We start from the raw sequence: 16,076 nt of genomic DNA on the forward strand, positions 1-16,076 counted from the left end.
ACCTCACTTCGTATCACCATTTGGGGTGACTTCACCGCCCCAATGAAAGGCCTGCTTAAGTCTCTAGACTCCCCAGTCACTCGTACCTGAGAACTTCTCCATCTCTGAAGTAGTAACTCCTAACATCACCCATGTGTTATGACCACAACCTCCTTTCAGGACTCTTGTACTTCTTATTGCTACCACATATATTCTTCAGTGACAGGAAGCCCAAGTCCTTACATGTCTGTCTTCACTCTAGGCATCGGTCTGGTATTTACATCCTTACCTACCTAACCTAATCCACACAGCCCAGTGCTAGTGCCCTCAGATAACTTGGTCCATCTTTTGCCTTCCTCTGCCTTCATTCAGCTAGGCTGCTAGGATCTACCAGGGAAAAACCACAAGGAATAGGTAGTCTTGCTTGTGTTCCCTCAGCATTTTGTACACACCTCTATACAGCACTTTCCACAGTATATAAGGCTGAGATAACTCTTCTTTCTCTCATGCTTGACATTCAATCCATTAGCAAATCCTTTTGGTCCTCCCATCAAAATAATTTGGAATTGGACCACTTCTCATCACCTCCATCCCAATCATTCTAGTTTAAAACAACACCATCCCTCCTCTGTATCGTCACTGCCTTCTAATCAGTCTTCCCGCTTCCACCTTAGACCCACTCTTCGGAGCCCACTAGAGCAGACAGAACAATCCAGTAAAACATTAAGTATGATTATGTCATTCTTCTCCTCGCTGTTTTCCAAGGCTTCCTATCTCAACCCCTAACAGAATCCCCTCCCTACTCTGGTGACCAAGCCCTGGGGGACCTGCCCCATAGCCACTCAAAGTTCCTTTCCTACGCGTCTCCTTCTCACCTCCTTTCTCCCCAACAGAGCCTTCTTTCTCGTCTTCAAACACGCCAAGCATGTCTGTACCACTGCCCCTACTGTAACAATGTCTGTGTCTTCCTCCTTCACCTCCTCCCATCCCACTCTAGGTGAAATTCTGCCTCTGCACCTCCAATACCATTTCCCTGCTTATATGTCTCCATAAGTATGTCATTATCCAAAATATTGTTTCTTTTGCTATCTTATTTGTTACCCCTGCTTAAATATAGACTCCATGAGGCAGGGGATTTTGTCCCCTAACACCTAGACCAGGTATTTAGTAAGGTCTTAAGTTGTCTGATTTGATAAATTCATGAAATCTGATTATAAACATATTGAAAATGGATTCTGAGCCTAGTTATGTTTGTTTCTTTAGCATCTAACACCAGGCTCTGATATTAATTAACAAATGGCTGGGGAAGAAGCAGATGAAGAAATGGAGAGTATCTATGCCTGGCATCAGGAAAAGAGGATGGATGTTGGAGGAAAGATGGAGGAGAACTAGCCTTCCCTTAGGGCAGCTATGTGAAGAGCTCCTGGAAGACCATGCCCCAACCTAGAGACCAGGTTGATCTTATTCCTGACTCTAGCCTATGCTGCTGGGAGGGCAGTTTCAGGAAAACACTGGTAGAAACTTATTTGCAGAATGGCTTTACTGTCATGATGTGGGGAAAAAACAATTTATAGAAGGTATCTAGTTTAGGAAGATGTTCATAGAAGAAGGAGAGTCCAGCTTCCTGGTAGATAATTAGGAGCTGAAGTCATGTTCTCGGTCACTTAAAAGGTAGTTCCCATATTTTACTAGGTTTAAACTCAACCCAACTGAGTTATATTTATGTTCACCATCTGGATTGGAAGGAGGCAAAGCATATTTTTTTTTTTTTTTTGGTGTAACTGCTAGGGTGGTATTAACTTGCAAGGATGCCCTCAATTAGTCTAACTCATTAATCTCCACGCCTGCCCTGTACAGGGCACCTTCTTGGCTGAAAGATAACAGGACCTGGGGATGTTATTTCATTCTCTCAGCATTAAATTGCCTCTCATGCACCCGGCTGGCCTGCTGGGATTTCAGAAAGTCTTCTTTGTCAGGGAGCGCAAAGGGTCAGAAGCACGTCCTGATATGCTTTGGAGACTAAAATTAACACAAAGAAGTCCCACAGAGAAATAGTACAGTGGGCTCTCCTGGGCAGATCACTCTATGTTGGCCACTCTTTATTCCAGAGATGCTTCTATCCATATATTCCTGCAGGGGGCGTCTGATGGCATCCCTCCCACCTGCTTCTCACCCCCCACACCCAGATTTCCAACCAGCCTGCTGCCTATTCAGCAAGCAAGCCCAAGGTGCCTGCCGCTGCCAGCAAGATCAGCAGATTCTCCACAACAGAAATAGCTGTGGCACCTCCTCATCACCTGTTCTTACCCTGGCTTGGAGTAAGAAATCAACAGATGATGAAATAAGGGTACCACGGGTTCCACCAGTCTCTCAACCCCAGATTCTGCTTTCATCATCACGGGATTTCAGAGACCTTCAAAAGTCATTCAGTCCATACCCCATAAGCCAGGCAGCTCTCACTGAGAGGTGCATCTGTCTTATACTTAAAGGTCTCTATTCAACTGTAATACCTCAATGGACACCAGTGGTCCTCAAGGGAATATTATTTTGGTGTCTAACTTGAACACTACTTTCTTTTTTCTTTTTTGGCCGCATCTACGGCATGGGAGTTCCCAGGCCAGGGATTGAATCTGGGCTGCAGCTGCAGCAATGCTGGGTCCTTAACCCACTGCACCACAGTGGGAACTCCTTGAACACTATTTTTTAAGGTGGGTCTTTTATTCATCAGTATTGAGAGACAAAGAAAGGTTTTCAGTCTCTTACGTAATAACCTTCTGAACATCTAATTTAACACAGTAAGCAAAATGGGAATTGATGTCAAATAATAAGCCTGAATGCTGGCTCTGCAAGATGCCAACTTTGTGACCAGCTTACTTACTCTACTCCGAATCTCAATGTCTGCATCTACAAAGTGGGCCCATATTCTATTCATTCAATAAATACTTACTGAATTCCTACTCAAACTCTATACATGGTTAGTGATTTTGACAGAGACACTGACTGGTGCTGGAAGTTTAGCTTGTGTGAGTTCCAATAAGAGAAACAGTGGGGCTAAGCTGATGATGTGCTGGTAGCCCTCGAATCACCTGTTAATGACCCCTGACTCCAGTTGTATCAGGCTGACCATGAGGGGCACGATTCCATAATGCAGACTCCCTAACATGTCCTGATCACTTACTAGGGGATAGGCACTTAAAAATACTTCATATATATTCACTTAATAAGTTTCTCACTAGAAACTTATTATCTAGGATACCATTATCCCCACCCCGTTTTACGGAGTAGTAAATTGAGGCACAAGGTGAAAACAACCTGCTCAAGGTCAAAAAGTTAGATGGGACAGCAGATATTTGACCCTGAGTGGTCCTACTCCAGCATCTAAGTTTCCCGATAACCAGCTGGTCACCAGGCTGCTTGCTAAGTGTTAAGGACACCAGGGTGGGCAAGAAGAGACCAGAACCCTGCTCTCATGGAATTCACTATCCAGTGGGATGGGTGGCCATTGAACAGGTAGTTCTAATAACAAGCTGAGATTAATGTTCTAAAGGGAATGCCTTCATGTGGTACTATGAAGGCATTTGGCAGTGGCCCCTGAGCCCTCTGTACTGAGGGACACTTGCTCTGAGATCTGCAGGCTGGGAGAAGTTAATCTGTGAAAGGAGCGGGGCTGGAGAGCATCTGCAGGAGTGAGATGGACAGGTGGGAAGGCTCACGCTAGAGATGGAAAAGGTGTGTTGGAGGAACTGAGAAAGGTAGTGAGGCTGCAGGAAGTACAGACTGACAGGGAGCACGGGCAAGAGGAGGCTGGAGAAGTGGGCAAGGGCTCCCCCCCCCCCATTTAGATCCTAATATGCTTGTTGCATATTTTGATCTCCATCACAAGAGGAATGGAGATCCGTTACATTACAGAGTTGTTGGGAGTTCCCGTAATGGCTCAGTGGAACGCAACTGACTCCATGAGGATGTGGGTTCGATCCCAGACCTTGCTCAGTGGGTTAAGGATCTGGTGTTGCTGTGAGCTGTGGTGCAGGCTGAAGACATGGCTTGGATCTGGTGTGGCTGCGGCTGTGGTGGAGGCCAGCAGCTGCAGCTCCAATTTGACCCCTAGACTGGGAACCTCCATATGACAAAGGTGTGGCCCTGAAACGAAAAACTAGAAATAAATAATTAAGAAGAGATGTTAATATGATCAGATTTCTGTGTCGAAAATATCAGTGCCTTTAATGTGTCATGCATGTTAGATGAAGCAAAGCATGTGAAAGCCCTTCCCTTTGAGAAGGCGTGAAGTGCTACAGCATCAGTGATCTTCATTAAAGTAGGCCTCTCTGCCCACTGTGACTTTGCGTCACCCTGGCGCCACCCCTTGAACATTGTGGGATTGTGTCAACTTGCAGCCAACTTGATAGAGCTGGAGTCAGAAGCCAGAGATAAGGTGCTCTGAGGGATACCACAAGCCAACGTGACAACTGCATTTCTCTTACCAAAACACGCACAACCTAAACTTCCAGCCTCAGTCACTGTCTCTGTTGACGGCACATGCTCAGTCTATGAACAGTCCAACTGCTAATAGGTGTTAGTAGTTGAGCAGATCACTTTAGGTAGCACCAGAGCCCTGCAGAAGTGGTGCCTAGGACAGCCAAATTCTGGTTGTGGAGGGGAGGTACTAAGCCTTTGAGCAAGAGATGCTATCAAGACCACGTGGGGGCTTTATGAGGTGATGCAGCGAGAACTGTGCTGTTTGTGTGATGGATGTTGAGTGACAAAACAACCTCTTCCTAATGGCCAGGGACTAATGCTGATGTACCGAAGAACTGGCCCACAACAACTCCAAAAAGCAGAATGAGGATTTTGAGACATCTTTGGGAGGGAGGGAGTGAATACAGCGATTAATTCTAAATCTGCAGCCTTCCTATGCTGTAATTCAAAATCACCTTTCAGATGTACAAAAAAAAAAAAAAATGAAGCAAATAAGTGACCCGATCAGCATCCTGAGGGCAGAGATCACAGGTACTAAAGCACCTGGGGCCACGTACCTGAGCCCCTGGTGTATCCCACGTGTGTCGGGGGCCTTCACCCGTGTCTGCTCCTGGCTCCCCGACTTACAGACTGTGGAATAATGGGATGGGAATTTCCACCAGAGGCAGAGGATGAGGAGGTCCTGGAAAGGAGATGCTGCTCTCCCGAGCCTTAACCCTCCCCCTTCCACACCGAAGCCCAGCTTGTCCCGTTTGGCTTCCTTGCTCCCCTCTCCCCATGGTGAAGGGAGGTGCCTGGAACAGCCCTCTGCAGACTCTGCTGGCTTCAGTGTCTCTTACCTTGGGCTTTGACATCGTCCACCACAGGGCAAGGGGTCTTCACGATCACGTCACTTGGCCTGGAGCGTCGACCTGTGTTGTCCACTCCCCACAGGGTGAACCTGGCAGGGAGGGGAAGGTATCATTAACAGAGAGAGCCTGAGTTTCCGGCTGACAGCTGAGCCCTGCCTGGATGGGTGGCTTTGCCCCTGACTGCTCTTGCTACCCTGCCACGCACTGCTACCACCCAGCTCATAAAGTACACAGTCCAGAGCCTCTCATTGTTTCCTGCGGGGTCTTGGGTTGTCATTTGCCATCTCGAGTATATTATCTGACAGCGTCATCCTGGCATAGAGCAGTGGTTCTCAAAGTGGGGTCCCCAGACCAGCTGCATTGCCTGGGAAGCTGACAGTAATGAAAATTCTGGGGAGTTCCTACTGTGGCTCAGCAGTCAACAAACCCGACTAGCATCCATAAGGACAGGGGTTCAATCCCTGGCCTCATTCAGTGGGTTAAGGATCTGGTGTTGCCATAAGCTGTGGTGTAGACTGCAGGCATGGCTCAGATCCTGCGTTGCTGTGGCTCTGGTGTAAGCTGGCGGCTACAGCTCCAGTTGGGACCCCTAGCCTGGGAATCTCCATATGCCGAGGGTGCGGCCCTAAAAAGAGCAAAAAAAAAAAAAAAAAAAAAGAGAGAAAGAAAGAAAGAAAGAAAATTCTCATGCCCCACACAGAGCTACTGAATCTGAAACTCTAGGGTGGGGACATAAATCCACAAATCTGCTATGACAAGCCTTCCAGGTGCTTCTGATGTCAATGACATCCTGCCAGCCACTGAGCTGAGGGACAAAGCGTGTAACTATGGAAACAGAAGGTGTGAGGTGGGTCTGAAGCCTCCACTCCCCAGCACGGGGAGCTGCAGTTAACTCCTTGGAGCTTTACTTCCCCCTTTCTGTGAAATGGGGGTGATAATAAAAATGCGTGTAGGTCATTGTGAAGACCTTAATGTGCAAAATGAGATAATAAGGTACAGACAGACCTAGGGCCGAACCTGGAGCCCAATGATACTGCATAAATCACATTAATTCTTGTGCTCAGCTGAGGCTTTTATGCAAAGCACTGAGGATAATTTTCCTCTTTGAAGTCAGAAGTGAAACAACCAGAGCTGAGGGGGTCCTGACTTGCCTGTGACTGGGGGCTCTATTTCCTTCATGCAGCTCCCTCTGACCCCATGAACTGCTCCCTGCTGTGTACCAGCAGCCCAGAGTAGGAAACTTAGGCTGCCCCCAACAATGTGAAAATGTGATTCTAAGAGCCCCCCTCCACCCTTACACACACGCACACACACGCACACACACAGCAGGAAGAGGATGAAGACGTGGCCATCAAAGGCTGAATGAATATAAAATTTCCCCCTTGAGTGATGGAGCTGGATGGAGAGGAAAGAGCAAAGCCAGCTTCTAATCTAGTGAGTCTACAGCCAATCATTAATGCTGCCTTTCTTGTCTCTTTCTCTTTTGCTGTGTCGACATGGGAGGCTGCATTTATTGACAACTCTGGATTTTCCTGCCTCTTGGCAGAGCTACAGGGAGGAAGAGAGGTGAAAAGAAGAAAGATGCCCTGAGATAGAGGGGCCCAGACGCATGTAAAGGTAAATGGGTCTCAGACAGCTCAACCAGTGAGGTGAAAATAAATAGAAGTTGTGTAATGATTCTGCCAGGAAATATAAGTTTCTCTCAGCAGAGAAAAGACAGCCTTGCAGCCAACACTGCCTCCCCACAGAGAAGCCCAGGAAACGGTCCGTGTTTAGAACCTGTGTGCTCTGATGTGCTAGTCCCCCTCCCTCTGCCTTGCCCAGGTCTTGAGCTGGAAGCTGGGCAACTCACGCAGCCAGGCTCCATCCCACCAGATGCGCAGACTGGCCTAGGTGCAGAGCAGGCCTGCGCACTCCCGGGGACAGCCCCACCTCCTAGCTGTCAGTCAAATAAGGACCAACATTAGCACGAGGTGGCTCTGTCTGTCCCACTGTCCTCTGCTTCTTGCCCTGCTCCTAAGTACAGATCTACTGCCTTGCCTAGTACCAAACCCCACTTCCACCCTGATCCAAAATCCAGGGGCCGGCTTCCCTTCTCCCCTGCCATCTCTTCTCTCCTAGGTCTGAGCAGGCCCTTTGCACCCAGCCCCCCATACTGGGCTGCCTGGTCGCTAGAAATGGCAGCCCCTGGGAGTTTTTCATCATTCCCCCAACACCTTCCTACACACACACACACACACACACACCAATCATCCTCTGGCTACTCTTTCTAGAATGGTGACTGAGGCCACCCAACCCAAAGCCAGAGCATCCAGTCTGCCTTGTATTGCACCTGCTCCAGCTGGGTCTCGGGCCAGGTCTCAACTCTCTCTGCACTCCTGCTCCAGACTGACTGTGCTGTTTCTCAGGTTATGGGCTCTGAGGTAGCCCGAGCAGACTGCAGGGGAAGCCCTCTGTCACCCCTGTGTGCCCTCTGTGGAGCAAGAGGCACAGGCAGTAGAGCAGGAGAGAAAGGGAGGCAGAGACCCCAGAGAGTGACACCATCCTACAAGCCTGGCTGGGGCTGCCTCCTGGGGTCTGAGTGAGCCCCCATCTCTCCCTGGATATCCTGATAACAGGGCCCCTTGTGTGTAGGAAGTCCATCTCCCTGCTCAGAGATGGGTTACACTCTGACCTCCCTTCCAGCTGTCACTTCTCAGCAGAGTCAGGGGACTGGAAGCTTTGTGCACCTGTTCCCACCAGTGGGCTCCCATCCTGACTGCCACTCCCCAACTCCAGGTCTGAGCCCACACTCCTGAGCCCCTGTCCTGGCCTTGGTGGCTGAGTCCAGACTACCTGGTGCCCCATCCTCTGTAAGATGGCCCTTCTCCGTCTTTTGCCATCACCCTTCAGGACCCTGAGCATGTCCTTGGGACCCCGGGTCAGTGCTGGCATCCTGCTACCTGGTGATGGGCTATGTGACCTGTATGTTTACAGTGGAGGGGTCACCTGCTCTAGACTGTCTGTGGAGGGTTCCAGCCACCTGTTGTAGCCCACCCTCATTTAACCGTGGACCCTTAATTTCTAGCAGTTTCCCTGGACTGTGATGACAAATGACCTTTAGCCTCAGGTACTGTGGTGGCTGTCAGGGGGACACTCTCTCCCAGTGCCTGGGGTGGGGTTAGTCCTCGCCCCACCCCACCTGTTCCAGTCCCCCAAGTTCTTCTTGGTGCTCCATCCTGCTGTGCATCCCCACTAACTCTCCTGCATCCTGGGCTGGGATAAAACGTGTAATGAGTTCTCATGTTCCTCTGACGGGGCAGTGAGTATAAAGTTTAAGGTCCTAAGCCTTTACCGTTTTTAACAGTAAAGCACATTATCGGGGAAGAAAATGGTCCCCACAGCCCTCTAGGCAGAGAGGACACTTGACCTAAGAGCCCATGCTTGGGGGCTCCCTTGGTCCTGAAGGGGCCCTGAGGAGTTGCCAGATTATTTTTGCTACTGAAGCAAGCCTGGGAAACACTCTCCACCCTTCACGTTCAAAGGTCAACGTGTGGTTGTTTCAGGAAGGTTCCCTTGGTTTACTGTCAGTATCACCATTTCCACCAATGGACATGAGGAGGGTGAGCTGGAATTACTGGGCGAGTCGGGCAAGAAGAGGCTGAGCCGGATCTACTGGGCAGAAGAGCTAAGCCCTGCTGTGTAAGTACATTAACTGCCTCGTCCAAAGCTCCTGGGCCCTTTTCCACTGGCTGGGACTGTTCAGTCTTGTCATTAGAGCCTGTGTGATGACATGTATATCATGTGTGTGTGTGTGTGTGTGTGCATGTGTGGCCATGTGCACACGCACGCACGTGTACCAGCACAGCCCTGATCTGGCTCCAGGAATGGAGTTTTAATGAACTTATTTGCAGAACAGAAACAGACTCACAGATTTTGAAAAACCTGTGGTTACCAAAAAGGGACAGGTGGCGAGGGGAGGGGGGGACTGGGGGTTTGGGATTGGCACATGCACACTGAGGTACATGGAATGATTGGCCAACAGGGCCCTGCTGTCTAGCCAGGGGACTCTACCCAATATTCTGTGCTAACCTATGTGGGAAAAGAATCAGAGAATGGATGTGCGTACATGTACAACTGAATCACTTTGCTGCACAGCAGAAATTATCACAACCTTGGAAAGCAACTATACTTCAACAAAACTTTAAAAAATGGGGAAAAAAAAAAAAAAGGCCTGAAACTTGATGTGTGTGGAGCATCCTCAGGCCTCCTGCCAAGGGCTGACTGCCTCTGTCTCCTGCTTTTATACTTTTATACCTTCCCCCTTCAGGTCTGGTGGTTTCTGCGGATGACTCCCGATCCACTCCCTTTTTCTGAATTAACTGCCTCATGCCCCCCCAAGCAGCAGATCTCCTGTGAGCCCACTCTGCGATGGGCGGGGGGGGGGGCAGTGGGCTGTAAGGCTGGGGAGTCACTCCCCACTCTGGGCTCCGTTTCCTCATCTGCAAAATGGAGATGCTGGATCAATACACTTTAGGATTCCTTTTAACCAGGGATTTGTAACTGGTTTTGTATACTGGATCCTCCTCAGAATAATGCTTTTCAAATGCAGTCAAGCAAGTGAACAAATGACAGCTATACTGCGAGGACATTCTACCTCCATGGACCTCAGGTGAAGAGCCAGCTCTGTGCTTTAATGTGAGTGAGAAAATCAGACGAGGTCCTTCCAGTAGCCTGGACTGGCTGGGGAGTGAGACACAGTGAAGAAAATGTAAACCTTTGATTCTATTCTTAACCGCCTTCCACACCCCGACAACAAGCTGTGTGACTCTGAGGCAATTACTCAGTGTTGCTGAACCTGTTTCCTCAACTATAAAATGGGAACTATAACCTTAATCTCACAGGGTCCGGGCTGGGCAGGAGAAGAAGAACCCACACAATAGTGAACACTCCATAAATGAAGGCTGCCTTCCTCCATGTTACAGATAAGAAGAGTTCGTTGCACAAAGTGTCCTACTTAATTCCTTACTGGCTAGAAAGAAAATCAGGTCTGGGGCCCACGGGTACTCAACCCTTAAGGCAAAGCTTCCCTCCTTATTCCAGGGACCTAAGTTCTGGTCCACTGGATCCCGCAGCAGAGGAATCTCTCCCAGGCCCGCCCACATGCCCTTTTCACGTGATCTGCAGCGCCACCTAGTGGAGGCTAGCTGTTTTTCTCTCTGCCCCAAGCACTGTCTCAATTTCTTCACTCATCAACCTTGACAGAAATGTCATGTTTTTCAAAACATAAGAGATCAACACTCTAAGTTCACCTGGGCTAGTAGAGTGAACAGCGGCCTCAGGTCTTCGATCAGGAAATGCAGCCAGGCCAGGCCAACACGAGGTAAGGGCTGGCACTCCTAATGGACAACCATGCCAGCCTCACACCCAGAGGAACTTTGAAATTCCTAGTTAACAGTTGTGACTTAGTGGCAGGAATTACCGAGCCCTTATGATACACGGTGGTTCCAGTTTCAGCATGCTTGAGGCATTTATAGCCTGTTAGGTGTTTGTGCTCCCAAACCTTTGTTCCTTTCACCTGCTCCCCTCCTGATGAAGGGCCACTCGCAGGCCAGCTGAGGAGGATCTTAAGTAAGACTTTCCTTTGTCCCACTATTATCATTTATGCCTCTCTATAATTTCCAATGCCTCTAGAATATCATTTGTCTTTATGGATTTTACTGTCAATGGCCTGGCCCCTTGGTTACAGCGCTCTTTCCTGTATGGAAGATATTCAGCCCGAGCATCAAAGTGCATCTTGCAATCCATGCCACTCACTTTTCTAGTGCTTTTCATCCTTGAACTCTTTAGCTGTGGAAATGGAAGTGATTTATTCTGGGAACCCTGATTCTCTCCTCGTGACCTCATCTGTAAACTGTTAAATATTTTTCATACTGATGGGGTCAAAGGGTCCCAGAACTACATCAGTATGAATTCCGCCTTCACACTCCACCCCCGCCAATTTTCCCATCATGGCTTAGATCCCATCACTCTCTCTCCCCCCTTTTGGCGTCTTTTATGTCTGCTTCGTGCATCCTTTATGACTGTTCCCAGAGCACAGAGGGACATGGGGAAGGGCTACCAGAAAGCATAGAGCTGTTCCCAGGGCCACAATACAGGAGCTCTCTGTATTTTCTCTGAAGAAAAATGCTGACCATCTCTTACCTCTATACACTATCGACTTCAGTGCCAACAGACCTAGGTTTTTGGTTTTTCGTTGTTATTGTTGTTGTTTTGCTTTTTAGCGCCACACCTGCAGCACATGTGGATTCCCAGGCTAGGGCTCAAATCAGAGCTACATCTACTGCTGCCAGCCTATGCCACATCAGATCCAAGCCGCGTCGGCGACCTACCCCAGAGCTCACGGCAACACCAGATCCTTAACCCGCTGCATGAGGACAAGGATTGAATCTGCAACCTCACGGTTCCCAGTGGGATTAGTTTCCGCTGCTCCATGATGGGAACTCGCAGATCGAGCTCTTTTTTTTTTTTTTTTTTTTTTAAGGCAGGGTTCTCCTCTGACTTACAGCGTCCCTCCATTTCCCAAAGTTCACTGTTTCCTTTACTCCCTGTGGGCTTCCACCCTCCCAGCCACGTGCTGCTCATCATCACCCATCATGCCCCTTTGCCTTTGCCCTTGCCATCCCCTCAGCCTGGGGTGCCTTTTCCAACATCTCACTACCCACTGAAATTCGACACCACTCAGTTCGGATGACATCCCCTCCAGTTAGAATGTATCACTTCTTTCTTTTCTTTTCCACATGCTCTCTGCTCTTTAGTCTGGCATTTATTTCATTCTGCCTGATGTTAAAGGTAATTGTTTATATATTTCCCATCTGTGTTGCAAATTCTTTTTATTTTTGTATCCCCCCCCCGCTTTTTAGGGCTGCATCCTTGGGATCCGAGCAACGTCTGCGACCTGCACCACAGCTCATAGCAACACCAGATCCTTAACCCGCTGAGCAAGGCCAGGGATCAAACCTGCGTCCTCATGGATTCTAGTTGGGTTCATTAGCCACTGAGCCACGACGGAAAGTCCCCATGTTGCAAGTTCTTTGAAGGAGGGGACTAGATTATCTCGATCCTCCCCCTCCAGTGCCTAGAAGTTTCTCTGTTATGCTGAGTGGGACAAGACTTGAGACACTCAACCTATTTTTTTCCAAGTCCCTAAAGGAACTCCAGTAACCAAAAGGCTGGGGGGCGCGCAGGGTAAGGGATAACTAAGCAGGTGTGTGTCACTCACATGTAGATGGTGTCGGGTTCCAGGCATCGAATGATCAGAGAGATGGTGGTGAGCTGCTTGTCCGGGACCTGAGAGGGCATCGCGCAAGGCGACTTCGCTCCGGAGATGATGTCGTCCACAAAACTCAGCACCGTTTCTGCCCCAAGGGGAAGGAATGGAACAGGCATGAGAAGGAGTCCCAGCCAAGCAATCCCTAGTGGGGAGCAGCTCCATGAGAACGTCGTATGAAAACCACTCGGTCCCTGCTTTTCTTAAATTCTTAGCAGAGCAAGAAGACCCAGAAGGTCTTTACTGACTGTTCCATCTTTTTTTTTTTTTTTTTTTTTTGTCTTTTTGCCTTTTCTAAGGCTGCTCCCACGGCATATGCAGGTACCAGGCTTGGGGTGGAATGGGAGCTGTAGCCGCCGGCCTACGCCAGAGCCACAGCAACACGGGATCCGAGCTCCATCTGCAACCTACACCACACAGCTCATGGCAACGCCGGATCCTTAACCCACTGAACAAGGCCAGGGATCGAACCCGCAACCTCACAGTTCCTAGTCAGATTCGTTAACCACTGCGCCACGACAGGAACTCCCTGACTGTTCCACCTTTAACTCATCAATGTGGAGCCATTTATCCAGAATTAGATCAGCAACAACCAAGGTGAGCTGTACACCCTCCAACGGCGGTTCTGGTCAGGGGTCATTGCCAGATGTTCGCGGGACCTGTGCACATTAGCAAAGGGCCTCGGAAGATGAGGTAGCAAGCTTTCCATGCCTGAAGGCAAGGCATAGCTTTCTGAGCCTCAGTGCTAGCTTCACCAGAAGCTTTTTCCCCTGAATTAGACTGTGGACGCTGCCCTCCTGCTGGTGCCCATAGTTGAGCATCAGTTTTAGGAATGACTTAAATTGACCTTTCCTCACGTGTAGACCATGGAGGACTAAGGCACGAAACAGTTTTCATGGGGTGTTCCCACTCCTTTAAGGCTTCCCTCTTCTAGCTAGACCTGGCAAAAGCAGCGTTTGCTTTAGAACAAGACACGTGGTAAGCACATCTGTTTCTACATGCTTTTGCCTGGACGGAGTGGGAAGTGGGGGTTATTAGCAAAGGAATTTTTTTTTCTCTCTGTAATCATGGCAGTGGTTTACACAGGATTGTTTCCTAATTGTGGGTGAGGATCACCAGTGTGCTGTATGGTTGTTTCTTTGTAAGTGTGCCCAGAGGCAATGAAATGGACACCTCTTTTTCTAAACAAAAAGGAGAAACAAAATCAAAACAAGACTGTCAGATGCTCACCATGCAAACGCTCTTAAAGGGAAAAGATGGCTGCTGCTGCCTCTCCCTGCCCTCCCTCATTGCCCTGGACACGGGGACCTAGGACTTGGGGAACCCGAGCCTAGTCGGGAGGCAGGACATTTCCCGTCTGTTTTCCTTCGACCCCCTGGGTCAAGGTGAGCCTGTGAGATGAGGGGTCCTCACCAGTCTCCACTTTGGAGTGGTCCATCCTGTCGGTGACCTTCTCTTGACGGATGAGATAATCTACAATCTGCACCCCGATTGGAGGCTCTGAGTGCTCCCACTCCAGGACCACGAGGGTGCTGCTGGGCTCGTGGACTGTGGAGAGTCGCAGCCTGCGTGCAGACAGGAGGAAATGTGAAACGGGGGCCCAGCCGAGACCTGTGATGTCTTCCGACAGCGCTACTGGCCGCCTTTTCAGCTGTTTTTCTTTTTAGGGCCACAGCTGCAGCATATGGAAGTTCTCAGGCTAGGGGTCGAATTAGAGCTGCAGCTGAAGCCTACATCGGAGCCACAACAACGCTGGATCCAAGCTACATCTGCAACCTACACCACAGCTCATGGCAACGCCAGATCCTTAACTCACTAAGGGAGGCCAGGGATCGAACCTGCATCCTCATGGATACTAGTTGGGTTCTTAACGCACTGAGCCACAACGGGAATCCCTCTAATCTTTCTTAACCAACACCTACACTGGTCCCTTTGAGGGCCTATCTCCTCACTGGAAGTAAAAGTTCTTGAGGACCCTTAAACTCTCTATTTCATTCATCTAAGTGCCAGTTACAGATTGGAAACTCGACATATATTGGTACATGATTGAATAGATCCTTAAACTCTCTACTTCATCTAAGTGCCTGCTACAGGTTGGGAACGCAGCATATATTTGTACATAAATAAATAAGCAGGTTAAGTCAAAGTGCACACATTCTTATGGGGTTAGTGGATAGGGCGTTTGGAGTAGCCCTTGATAGGGTTTGAACATGACTTCGGGATTTAAGCTTGAAAAACAAGAAAATGTGCCTATAATGCTCAGGCCAAGACCCACTGAGGGTGGTGGCTGGGAGAGCCTCATTCACAAGGTCACGGTCAGCGCATTTCCCGTAACATTACGGGACTGCCCTGCTGGTGGAACCCTGGCTCCCCTTCTGGCTATAGGTATGCACATTAGTTCAGGTTGGAGGTCATGCTCACAGGAGACTTTCCTGGGCCAGAGAAAGTGGGACATATGTCAAGTTCTCCTCAGGGTGATGTCCTGTGTCTTTAAACTCAGGTTCTTGGCATCAGTTTCTGTCTTTGCTCTTGGGTTCCAAAGAATATCCTGATTCTTGATTCCAGTCTTTCCTCGCTTTTCCCAATTCACTGTCTCCTCCTATCATGTAACCTGTCCATCTCTTCTGCTCTTTGCCTTGCTGACTCATATCTCTGTACCTTGTAGAGACTCAGTAAACACTACTGACAGTCACTGGTATGGACCTTCTCATGAGCCAAGTGGTTTCAATTCTCTGCCTTATTCTGACTCCACATATGTGCCTTAGGCTTCTCACCTGCTTCTTGCCCCGTCTGTTCCGAGACCCTGGCTTCTGGGGCTGTTCCCAGTTTTTGCTCCTTCCAGCCTTCCTCCCTTAGAGGTGTCCCTGCCGTTCATCCCAGCCTTGGTCCATAGTTCTTGACCACCCATAATCCTGGCCCTCTAGTCTCCCCTCGGAGGTCATTAGTCTCAAGGATCCCCAGGCAAGGTACCGTGGATGGATCCTACCAAAGCACTGTTCACATTCAATTCAACAAATATTTATTAAGCACCCAGTACTTCTAAGAATGTGCTTGGTGTGAGGCTGCAGTGATGCATAAGCCAGCTCCAGCCCCTTCTTGTATGGAGGGGTCACTAGACAGACACGCATGTATACATGTGATTGTAATAATGTGTGATAAGGACTTTAACAAGAAATCATGGGAGGCTGTGCAAGAAACAACAAGGAATTCAACTGGTGGGAAAATAATACAAAACACATGGCCCTTAGTGGCTTCCTGTGAAGGAGTGCATAGTTTGCCTATGACATTAAAGATGGAGTAGACCCAAAACAGTGCAGATATTGACAAATTCATTAATTAGAATCATATGCAGAGTGCTATTTTGAAGAAAAAAAGCACTAGGAAGCTTAAGTAAGTCTCTAAGCCTTTCTGAGAACTCAAATTCTGTGAAATTATGGACTGAGGCTGGGGCCTCGACTGAG

General features: G+C 48.9%; 1 protein-coding gene across 4 annotated transcripts in view; it reads right to left on the bottom strand.

The window, feature by feature from the left end:
• ASTN1 (astrotactin 1) overlaps positions 1-16,076 on the bottom strand; it is a 319,889-nt gene that overhangs the window by 23,471 nt on the left and 280,342 nt on the right. For all 4 annotated transcript variants that reach the window (XM_021063682.1, XM_021063683.1, XM_021063684.1 and 1 more), the window contains exons 19-21: positions 14,029-14,180; positions 12,568-12,703; positions 5,295-5,395 (exon numbers count right to left, since the gene is read on the bottom strand). In XM_021063682.1, the coding sequence (XP_020919341.1) occupies positions 5,295-5,395; positions 12,568-12,703; positions 14,029-14,180 (389 nt within the window). The remainder of the gene's footprint in view (positions 1-5,294; positions 5,396-12,567; positions 12,704-14,028; positions 14,181-16,076) is intronic.

The sequence above is a fragment of the Sus scrofa genome, chromosome 9 (assembly GCF_000003025.6).
Source record: "Sus scrofa isolate TJ Tabasco breed Duroc chromosome 9, Sscrofa11.1, whole genome shotgun sequence".
NCBI lineage: Eukaryota > Metazoa > Chordata > Mammalia > Artiodactyla > Suidae > Sus > Sus scrofa.